Consider the following 12,117-nt stretch of genomic DNA (forward strand, 5'->3'; position numbering starts at 1 on the left):
AAACACACACAAGCATATAACTACAAAGCTGTGTTGTTGGTTCTGAAAATGTTAGATAAATTAACATTCTTGGTGATACTGATATTGAGTTCTTTTTGAAGACCTCCCTTGATTTTTAAGCATTTGTTCCATCTTAAATGAAGTAGATTTCAAGCAGCAGTTTTTACAGTAAATACCACCCTCTTTGAATTTAAGAACTTTAGACATAAGGAGAAAAATTATTTGAGGTTGAGGCATTATCTAATCAAACTGGACATTGCTTAGCAGTGGTTGCTACCCAGTTGGGGTGTAAAAATATGGAATATTTTAAGCAGTGAGTTATTTATACTCGAGAGGAGACTGATGGACTGTTATTGTGGGAAACCAGTGCAGTTGTGGTACCCAAATATGGTCCAGGCATGCACAGCTGAAAGCCTGTGCAGCAGCTACTTCAAAATGGGGCTGGACTCTGAGGAGTGGCTTGGAAGGTTCGTTCTGGGGGTCTGGCTTTGATACTGTTCTCCTTTCAACCCAAATCATTAACCCTCTTAAAACACGCCTTTTACATGCGTGGCCATGAAATTAATTGGCATAGCTCTCAAGAACACGGTTCAAGTTTTAATTGAAATAATCACTGTGTGTTTCTAGTTTCAAGGCATTTGAAGTTTGCAAATGAGGGTCACATTCAGGCTGCAGTTAGCACAGTAGTAGCACTCGTGAGACCCTGGGTTAAAGTCCCAACAGTAGTCAGTAAATAACCTTTCAGATTGAAGAAATTATGTAACACATTACTACCTTTGTTCTACAATTAAGCATAAAGATAGTCTTTCTTTGATTTTAGCTTTATAGTGTAGAATTAAAGTGCATCAAAAATATCACGAGATAACCCCAAGGCAGGCATTTGTAGTTCATTGTGGAGACAGATTCCTGTGGGAATGAAGGACGTGGGGATGGGGGTGTTGTGATGAAGGGGAAGTCTTCAGTCATTAAGGGAAGTGAGGGTGAGACACTTGGCCAGGGTGGGCTTTTCAGGAAGGAGGAAGCAGGAAAAGGAAGTGGTTCTCTATGGATATTGTTCCCTGCCATTGTGAGTATGAAAACTAGCAGGTGTCGTATGTAAAGCAGAAGACAAGCTGTGCTGCTTTAGTGGGAGGCACACATTTCACACCGAGGAATAAAAATAGAGTCAGGTGAGGTAGCCTGTAGAAAAGGAAACTTCCTGGCTAAAGTAACGGCTGCTTCCTGCTGGCCAGGTGCCCAGCACAGGCAGGCAGTCAGTACAGATGTTGATGTCTTCTCTCTGCTGGGAGCAGCAGAGGTTGAGCCTGGGGTGGCCACCCTGGAACCAACCCGGTAGCTCTTCAGGCTTCTGGTGTTTCCTTATCAGTTCTGTGAAGGTTAATGATTTCTGTGACTTCTGAAGACCTAGAAGTAGATCCCAGGATTCACGTTTTGTTAGAGAAGAAGGTGCTGGAGTGAGGGATGATGGCAGGGAAGAGCTCATTGTGAAACATGCCCAGTCCTGACCAGACTAAACACAGGACTTGCCTGGGATTAGAGCCTGGTGTGTCTCTCCTCAGCAGGTCTTTGAATGATTATATTTATTTTTACTGGGATGTGTTTTCCCTGATTGAAACATAGAATCATATTTTGTTCATTTTCTTTTTTTAATTTACCCAAACTAGTAATTATTATACAATAAACTTCATAATATCATAAAATATCTAAATAACTTAGGTAAAATTCTCCTAATTGTCCTACACACTTTTTTTTCTTTTTGTTTTTTTCAAGACAGGGTTTCCCTATGTAGCTTTGGTGCCTGTCCTGGATCTCACTCTGTAAACCAGGCTGGCCTCAAACTCACAGAGATCCGCCTGGCTCTGCCTCCTGAGTACTGGGATTAAAGGCGTGCACCACTACCCGGCTTGTCCTACACATTAAAAAAATTATTTAAATTTATTTTATATGCATTGGTGTGAAGGTGTCAGATCCCCTGGAACTGGAGTTACAGACAGTTGTGAACCGCCATGTGGGTGCTGGGAATTGAACCCAGGTCCTCTGGAAGACGAGCCCCAGTCCTACACATTTTTAATGTGCTGTTTGACACACTTAACAAGTTGTTACACCTTTTAGGTCTCCAGCAGTGTCGCTCCCTGCCCTGCTTCTGATTGTCTTGCTAGTCATTTCTTGAGACAGCTGACATTTTAGCAGTTAAGGACAATTGAACTAGTTAAGCTCACATCTGCTCTTTCGTTAACCTTCCTTTATAAACCATATTAGTCGCTGGGTACGGATGGCTTCATTTTTATGTAAGGATTGAGTGTCTGGCTAAGCACTTTTGCATCTAGAATTTCATGCTAGGTAGCTCTTTCAAAAATATGTTTTTCATTTATTTATTTGAGTGTTTATATGTGCGTGCATGTGCGTATGCCTCTGTGTGTGTGGGTGTGTATGTGTGTCTGTGTGTACACATATGAGCCACATAGCACATGGAGGGAGGTTTGACGACAACTTTCTGCAGTCAGTTTTCTCTTTGGTTCGCGGGTGCTGGGGATCCAATGCAGATAGTCAGCATTGGTGGTAAGCTCCTTGCAGAACCATCTTACCACACCAACGTAGATCTTACTCTGTGCAGTTTTTAGCCAGCCAAACCAGAGAGACTAAACGGCTTACCTAAAGCTGTAGGTAGAAATGAATGTTTTGGCAGAGGTGGGATTTGAATTCCTGTCTTTTGGCTCCGGAATTGGTGAGCATTCTACACAGTAGTACAAAGTCATAGTAGATACATCTGTGGTGAACTTTTATTTATTTATTCATTTGTTTGTTTTGGTTTTTCGAGATGGGGTTTTTCTTTGTAGCTCTGGCTATCCTGGAACTGGCTCTGTAGACCAGGATTGCCTCAAACTCATAGAGATTCGCCTGCCTCTGCCTCCTCAGGGTTGGGATTAAAGGTGTGCACCATCACCACCCAGTGATAAACATTTTTCTATAAATTATTCCTAAGTCAGTTCTTTGTACCTTTATTAAGTGAAGACACATAAACACACAACTGTATCCTGTATAACTAGGGGAAATAAGAATATTATTCCCTGACAATGAAATCACATAGAGAATATTACACATCTATGTTTTTACTTATTTCAAGAAAAATAACCCCAAAATAAACCAACAAAAAGTCATTAATTTAACCTCTCAAAATGGACACTGATAAGTACTTTAGTTAAAAGATATACAAATAATGCTCTCTGAAAATGACAAATCAGAAACATCTTGGCCTGTGAATCCTTAATTTAGGAACAAAGGCTGGGGTGCTAGTATTTGAAAATTCACCCTGTGGATTTTGTCAACAAACAGAGCCATAGATGGTCTTGAGCTGTGTTACTTGGTTTTATGATGAGAAATAAACACCTGAGGAGTTACTCAGCTGAGAAAGACAGCCAGTGACATCAGAGGACCTGGTGAAAGCCAAGCCTTGGTCCCTCTCCTCCCAGACAGGGCAGGGCCAGTGGCAGGAGGAGGTAGGCAGGCTCTCCTGAAGTAAGGACAGGAAGTCTCAGGCCACCACAGTTGAACCCGTGAGTCTGTGTCAACCCCAAGGAGCCCATTCTGCTACAAATCAACTCGTTGGTAAAGAGTTGACAGAAATAAACATTAAATAAAAATAGCTTTTAGACAGGCTCACTGATTTGATTGGAGAATAAATATTGGCCTTATCAGGTACCATGTGGCCTTATTCTTAAACATTCTTTCCATGAAGGCTCTGTTTATAGCCCGGAGGCTTATAGGAGCCGAGTGGAGAATGGGGAGGAGATTGGGCCCTTGGGGCTGGCCTGAGAGAAATGGATATCAGATGAGTGGTTTCAGGAAGCTAAGGCTGCTGACGTCTGCAGTCGACCTGGGGCTAGAGGGATACAGTCGCTCTTCCTCTTCAGGAATGTTTCTCTGGGAGACCATAGGCCGTTGTTAGTCATGAAAACTGCATATAATCCCAAAATACCTTTCATCAAAATATATGGAGCGATGCTGAAGGAGCAGGTAGGTGGCATTGAAGGAACACGCTCCTGCCCATTGCCACGCTTTTATTCTGACTAAATACTTAACCCCACAGACTTGAGGCTGGCCAAGCAGCTTTTGGTGTAAAAAGCATTCATTCCCACCAAAGAGGCCATGGGTGCTTCATAAGCTTAGGTTTTTAAAGAAAATGCGTGTGTCTTTATGGATGTCTTTGGTCAGAAAAAGGGTCACTTGGGTCACTTAACCGGGTTAGGCACCTGCATCAGGTGGTGAGACCTGTAACAGAGGTATTGGGAAGATTTCAGTGTGGATTGGAAGGTAGACATTTCTGGAAATACCCCCGCCCCCCACATACTCCTTTCCTCAGCAGAAAGTTGAGATGTGCCTCCATCCTAAGAGAAACGCCCAGTTAACTTTCTTTTTGGCCAGTCCTCACTTTGTGAAATAGGATATCTATAAACCGTTCTGTTTTTTATAGTTCTGGTTGTGAGCCTCGCCTTTTTAACGGCCGAGCCATCTCTCCAGCCCCGGTTCCGCTGGGTGAGACCAGGTCTTGCTCTGTCACCTCGGTGTCCCTTCTCCCTCAGCTCCCTAAGTGTCGGATTATAGGTGTGGACCACAGGCCCAGTTGACATATTCATAAATATTTCATAATCACAAGTTACGTTGTGAATTATTTACTCGTCACCTTTTAATAACTGAGTTCTCTTTTATAGAGGTGATGGCTACAGAGCCCTTCTCAGAGCTTGAGAAAAGCCAGCCGAGCACCAAAAGGACCCTTATCCAACCAGTTCCTTGACCAGGTCTTTGTAGGGGGGAGAGGGCTGTGGGAGGGATGTGAGAGGGCCGAGAGGCCGGCTGGTGGCTCACTTCTCCCCTCTACTGTTCCCAGAGATTGGAAGAGTGTCATAGTCTGTCTGTTTTTCTAATCTTCATAGCCAGGCCCGGGGCGGGGTGGGGGTTAGGGGGTGGGACGGGAACTCTTCTCTTTCCTGCTGAACCTTTATAGGAAAGCTCCTCTGCCCAGTTGTGGAAATAGCTTCCTTGCAGATCTGGGCCATGGGGAAAATAGTTTGTGTGCTGTTTCTCACCCTAATAGAGCTGGGCAGCGTGCGCCTGCAGTAGGAGCAATATTGAGGTGTTGAGCGGTATTGAGATATTGAGGGCCTCCATTGGATAGGCTCCTTGCTCACCACAGCACCTGCTTTTTCTGAGCGCATAGGTCAGAGGTGCCCATCTGTGCACCAGATTCCTTTCCCTAACTATGCACAGGGGAGGCGGAGTCTCCTGTATAGGTTATGAACCACCGTGCATGGGTTATGTGCATATCTCAGGGAGTTCTCATAGATAGAAACACCCATGTGAGGAGCATCTAATCCAGTTTATCTTGCTAGATGATGTTTCTTTTCTGATTCATAAAAACACTTGTAGGAATTTTGGAAAATATGGCAAAATGTGCAAAGGAAAATAAAAACCACTTTTTAGATACCTCCCCCAATGATCACTAATGATATTTTCGATAGGTTAGAACTCTTTCTTTCTTATTGTGACTTACAGATGTTTTGACCTCTAAATAGGCGTGAACACAGGGCATGGCATTGAAATGTCACGCATGTGTGCACAAACACAGGGAAGTTTTTAATAGTTGCAATCACATGCCATTGGCTTCATCTACAGAAGCGTGGGGGAAAGAGAATCAGAGAAACTGTAACCCATCTGTCTCTGTGGTTGGTGGCAGGACAAAGGGCTTGGGGGGTGACGGGGAGGCTGAACTAATTGGCTGACAGGAACATGTGGAGAGGCAACAGAGTTTCATTCATTGACTCTTTGTCTGACTTAGAAAACTAAACACGGCCAGTAGGAAGTTGAGAGACTTCTGTGTGATCTCTTCATGCAGAGTGGAGCAAAACCCCGTCCGACTTTGTTGGCTACTCTGGGAAGCTGAAGCCTCCGGGTACCAGGCATCCTTTGGTAGAAGGCTGCCTTGTTCCTTTCCCTCTGCTCCTTTGCAGGCACTCAAGCCGACTGCAGTTGTAGCAGCTCCTTTTTAACGGTATAGAGCTGGGTCAAACATTGGATTTATAGGTTGCACTGATTTATAGGTTGCACTGATTTATAGGTTGCACCAATTCCCTCCCTACAGACAGTGACTCTCCTTTGAGAAGCCACACCCATGTACACCCAGTACACGCACATGGCTGTGTTTCACTTTCCCCCAAGCACCTCTCTTCCTCTTCATGCTTAAAACCAGTATTAAAAATCTTGGGTGCTGGAGAGATGGCTCAGTGTTTAAAAACACTTGCTGTTAGCCGGGCGTGGTGGCGCACGCTTTAATCGCACTTGGGAGGCAGGAGGCGGATCTCTGTGAGTTGGGCCAGCCTGCTACTAAGTGAGCTAGGAAACACAAAGCTACAAGAAAAAAAAAACAACAACAAAAAAAACAAAAACAAAAACAACAACAACAACAACAAAAAACACTTGCTGTTCTTCTAGAGGACCCAGGTTCACTCTGTAGTTTACAATCATCCCGTACTAGTAGATCAGATGTTCTCTCTGGACACCTGCACTCATGTGGTGCACGTTTGCAGGCAAAACACTCACAAACATTAAAAAAGAACTCTTCTAGCAGTAAATTCTGAATGTCCCTTAAAAAAAAAAAAAAAAAAGACTGAACAGTGCCGGCAGAGTACCGGTCCTGTCTGACTGAGTTTCCTGTCCACGTTGTCAGGATCTGAGAGCAGTGGCATTAGTTAGACGGCGCTCTGTTCATGTAACAAAGCAGTTGAGATGGTCAACTTAAAAGGATGAAAGGTTCGGGTGGCTTTCTTTGGGAAGTTCCAGTCTCGTCAGTTAGGCGCCATTGCTTCTGTGTCTGTTGCTAGGTGGTGTACTCCATGGCCAGAGCGCCATGGTACTCTCAGAAGGTGGTGTGCTTTTCGTTGTTGCTGTTTTTTCAAGACAGGGTTTCTCTGTGTAGCCCTGGCGGTCCTAGAACTGACTCTGTAGATCAGGATGGCCTCCAAGTCGCAGAGCTCTGCCTCGGATGGATGTGCTAGGATTAAAGGTGTGGGCTACTACCGCTCGGCTGGTGGTGGGCTTTTAAGAGGCATCCTTTGGCTTCTTCTTCTTCCGGAAAACACCAAATGGTGGATGAGGCCGGTGCAGCGGGAGGGCTCGGAGGACCCGAGGGCCCAGGACTAGGAGGCCGCAGCGGCTTCCGCGAGGATTCGATTCGGCAGCAGTCTTAGGTGCAGCGGTCGTGGTCCGGGCTGTGGTCGAGGCCATGGGGCTCGTGGAGGTAAAGCTGAAGACAAGGAGTGGATCCCTGTCACCAAGCTGGGCTGCCTGGTTAAGGACATGAAGATCAAGTCCCTGGAGGAGATCTACCTGCCCTCCCTTCCCATTAAGGAATCCGAGATCATTGACTTTTTCCTGGGCGCATCTCTAAAGGATGAGGTTCTAAAGATCATGCCAGTGCAGAAGCAGACTCGGGATGGCCAGCCGACCAGGTTCAAGGCTTTTGTCACTATTGGGGACTACAATGGTCATGTTGGTCTTGGTGTGAAGTGCTCCAAGGAGCCACTGCCATCCGAGGGGCCATCATCTTGGCCAAGCTGTCCTTTGTCCCTGTGTGGAGAGGCTACTGGGGGAACAAGATTGTCAAGCCCCACACTGTCCCGTGCAAAGTGACAGGCCGCTGTGGCTCTGTGTTGGTGCGTCTCATCCCTGCCCCCAGAGGCACTGGCATCGGCTCTGCTCCTGTGCCTAAGAAGTTACTGATGATGACTGGTATAAATGACTGCTACACATCAGCCAGGGGCTGCACTGCCACCCTGGGCAACTTTGCCAAGGCCACCTTTGGTGCCATCTCCAAGACCTACAGCTACCTGACCCCCGACCTCTGGAAAGAGACTGTGTTCACCAAATCTCCTCATCAGGAATTCACTGACCATCTTGTGAAAACCCACACCAGAGTGTCTGTTCAGAGAACCCAGGCTCTAGCTGTGGCCACCACATAAGGGTTTTTATACAAGAAAAATAAAGTGGATTAAATCTGTTTAAAAAAAAAAAAAAAAGAGGCATCCTTTGGGGACTATTTATGACCCGAGCTGTAACAGCACTAGCTCCATTGGTCTTGGTTTGAGGGTAATGAGGGAAAAGTTGTCCTTCTGTCCTTCCAAGGAGCTCTGTGGCACCCCACTGTGCAAAGCTGCCTCCTGCCAGGGCCCCTCTGTGTGTTTTTAATGCCACCCAGGAGTTGGGGAGAGTTGTGAGCTGCAGTGTGGTGATTTGATGCCTGTACAGGTGAAAGGAACTACCTGGTGCTTAGCATCTTCCCGTCCTTAAACTATGGTCACGTTTCCATGGCAACTTTTCGGCCCATCACTGATACTGAAATATGTGACATTTGGAAAGTTGACTCGCCCGACTCTGCTTCAGGACTGCAGAGTGCATTCTTTCTGTCAGATTGCATTTTTTTTTGAATTGTAAGTTTATTTTTTAAAAAAAATATTTCATGGTAACTAAAAAAAATTGAAAATAGTTTTTTTTATGTAATACATTTTAATTACAGTTTTCTCTCCTCTAACTGCTTCCAGATCCTCCCAACTCCCCACACACCTAAGTCCATACACTTTCTTGTTCTTTCTTTTTAGAAAGCAAATAGACTTATAAAAAATAATAAGATAAAAACAAACAGACAAACAAATGCACAGGTCAAAAAAAAAAAAAAAAAAAAAAAAAACTTAAGAGAAAGTACAAGAAACACATGTCAAAGCAGAGACACACACATTCACACATATAGAAATCCCATAAAAACCCAAACTGGAAACCATAATATATGAGCAAAATACCTGTGAAGTTAAAAAAAAAAAAAAATCGCAGACTAAGCATTTGAGACACCCTCCCCTCCCCGCCCAAAGGGCCTCCACAACCACTATTCAGTTCATTTTGTGTTGGCCATCTACTGCTGGGCGTGGGACCTGCCCCTAAAAGTGGTTTGTATATCCAGTGAGACTCCATTGGAGAAAAATTCATTTTTCCTTTGCAAGCAGTTATCAATTGGAAATAGCTTCTGGGTTAGGGACGGGGGCTTATATCCATTTCCCCTCTCACCACTGGGACCCCATCTGACTTAGACTAGTACAGACCCTGTGCATGCTGCTGGTCTCTGTGAGGTCATATGTGTGTCAGCCCTGCTGTGTCTAGAAGGCCTGCTGTTTCCTTTGCATCTTCTATCCCCTCTGGCTCTTAAAATCTTTCTGCCCCCTCTTCCGTGGAGTTCCCTGAGCCCTGGCAGGAGGATTTGATGTCGACATACCATTTAGGATGAGCATTCCAAGGCCTTTCACTCTGCCCACTGTCCAGTTGTGGGGCTCTGTGGTTGTTCCCATCTGCTGTAGGAGGAGGCCTCTGTGATGATGGCTGAACAAGGCGATGACTATGAGTGTAGCAGAGTGTTGTTAGGAGTCATGTTATTGCTACGTTGCTTTAGCAGAACGATAGTATTTGTTTTCCCCCAGGTTCATGGCTTTTGCTGGTATCAGGTTATTGGCCACCTGAGCAGTGTCTTGTCTGTGTTCCCTCTTATGGAATGGGCCTTAAGTCCAGTCAGATAGGGGTTGATTACTCCCAGAGCTTTTTTGCTTTCAGTGTACCTGTGTATCTTGCATGCAGGCCACCATCGTTGACAGAAGGTTTTATAGCTGGGTTGGTGTTGACTATCTCTTTAGATAGCATGCTAATACCTTCGAGTCAGCAGGGGTGAAGGCTCTAGGCAGGCACCAGCCTGGCTTCTCCATGTTCTGTGAGTTGCTGAGGTATTATCTCCGGCAATTGGCCGTACTCTCAGTTTGTGGAGGGCCACCAATAGCCTTGGCAATAGCCTGGGTTGTGTATGGGTTTCCATGGGGCTCCTATGGCCAACAACTCCAATGAGATGTAACCTCAAGGTTTCATTTGGTGGCAAGAGGTGTTTTGTTGTAGCTTTGTCTCCTGGTCATTTGGTGATTCCATTTAGATTTCTTTCATATTTATATATATTTTAAGAAGCTTCTACTGTAGTAGGTTTTTATATGACCCCTCAAATGGCCCTTAGTGTTAGCTGCCCCTCCATATTCTCCCTCTTATTCCACTTTCCCTTCCCCTCCCTGGATGCTCCTGTTCAAGTCCCCTCTCCCAATCCATCAATAACTATCTATTCTATTTCCCCTTCCTAGGGAGATCCTTCCCTCCCCCATCCCTTACTCTATACTTAACCACTGTGGTTATATGGATTGTAGTCTGCTTATCGAAGACTTACTAGCTAACATCCACATACATGTAAATATATACCATATTTCTTCTTTTGGGTCTGGGTCACTTCATTCAGAATGATTTTTACTAGCTCTATCCATTTACTTATGAATTTCATTTTTTTTTTCCATTTGAGTAATAGTCTGTTACATAATTGTACTACATTTTCATTAATTACTCGTCTGTTGAGGAATATCTAGGTTTCTTCCACTTTCTGACTACTATGGAAAGAGCAGCAATGAACATGGTTGAGCAGGTGTCGCTGTGGTTGGATGAAGCATCTTTTGAGAATATGCCCAAGGGTAGGATAGTTGCTTCTTGAGGTAGATGAATTCCATCTCCCCAAGGAAGTGCCACACTGCTTTCCCTAGTGGCTCTACAAGTTTGCAGTCCCACCAGCAGTGGACGAGTGTCCCCTTACTCTGTGTCCTCGCCAGCATGAACTGTCATTTGTTTTTTATCAATCTTCACCATTCCGATTGGTGTAAGATGAAATCTCGGCATGGTTGTCAAATTGCATTTTGGTATTTGTTATCCAATCTTGTCTATCCACTCCTCCATTCTTTTTTTATGTATTTTTTTCTTGTGCACTTAATAATTTGAGTGATTTCATAGACAGAAGTATTAGAGTTTTTATATTTATAAAGTATCTTCTCATGTTCACAGCTGGGCATGCTGTGCAGGCTGTGATTCTAGCATTTTGGAGGTACAGGCAGAAGATCATGCTGTTGAAAGCCAGTGTAGGCTATGGAGGGATTCCAGGCCCCCCAGGGCTACAGGAGAGCCCCTATCTCAAAAAACCCAGAGAAAAAGGTACTTAGCAACAAAAGAGAACCTGCTCACAGGCAGCATCATGAAGTGGCCTTTCTGTTTACATGTGTTCTTGTTGTATTGTCTTTACAGCCGAAATCAGCTGTCCGCCCTGCCCGCCTGCCTGTGTGGTCTGCCTCTCAAAGTCTTAATCGCAAGTAACAACAAGCTGGGATCACTGCCTGAAGAGATAGGTCAGCTCAAACAGTTAATGGAGTTGGTATGTTACTGATTTCTAAGATGTTCTTCTTTGCTAACTAATCATAACCGTTAAAGGTTCTCCGAAAGACTTTGTTATAGACGGACAAGAAGAAGGCAGTAATCATCCTTTCCCCTCACTGTAACGAATGCCCAAGACTGGGAATGTTATAAAACAGATTGTTAAATCACAGTTTTGGAAGCTGAAAGTACATGACCAAGCTGGCCGTATCTGTTTGGCCACTGCTGAGGGATTTCCTCATCCACAGCTGATGGCATCACGGTGGGAGCAAATGTATGAGGGAAAGAGCACATGACTAGACCAGTAGCCAAACAGAGGGAGGGGGGGCAGTTTTGCTATTTTATAGTGATCCACTCTCGCTGGCCCTTACTGGGGTCCTGCAAGCACTATGATAATCCTGACTAAGGCCATGTCCCAATCCTCTGATCATCTTCCATTAGGCTCCACTCCTTAAAGGATCCCCCTACCTCCTCTTCCTCCTACCAGCCTGGAGACTAAGGTTCCGGTGCATGAACCCTTGGGACCAACATAGAAACTACAGCAGGTGCCTATTCTTTGGAGACAGCGTGTGATAAAGTCATTAAGTGAGGGGACCTGACAGTGGCATCCTTGCTGTGTGGTGTTATGGTTCCTGACATTTACAAGTTGCCTGTGGATGACACCTGAATCTTAACAGGTTTGCAGTTTCGAAGTTGACAGGTGATGGCATTGTAGCGACATAATTTTTGCAGATTGCATTTACATACAAGATGTATGGTTAAGTTAGGAAAATCTCCACTATCTAAGATTGGAGGCCATAC

At 44.8% G+C, this 12,117-nt stretch overlaps 1 protein-coding gene and 1 pseudogene across 5 annotated transcripts in view; both read left to right on the forward strand.

Moving 5' to 3' along the window:
- Positions 1-12,117, forward strand: part of Lrch1 (leucine rich repeats and calponin homology domain containing 1) — a 200,575-nt gene that overhangs the window by 100,907 nt on the left and 87,551 nt on the right. For all 5 annotated transcript variants that reach the window (XM_028878101.2, XM_037208390.1, XM_028878107.2 and 2 more), the window contains exon 3: positions 11,191-11,317. In XM_028878101.2, the coding sequence (XP_028733934.1) occupies positions 11,191-11,317 (127 nt within the window). The remainder of the gene's footprint in view (positions 1-11,190; positions 11,318-12,117) is intronic.
- On the forward strand, positions 7,137-8,027 carry LOC114699185 (annotated as a pseudogene).

The sequence above is a fragment of the Peromyscus leucopus genome, chromosome 9 (genome assembly GCF_004664715.2).
Source record: "Peromyscus leucopus breed LL Stock chromosome 9, UCI_PerLeu_2.1, whole genome shotgun sequence".
Taxonomy (NCBI): Eukaryota; Metazoa; Chordata; class Mammalia; order Rodentia; family Cricetidae; genus Peromyscus; species Peromyscus leucopus.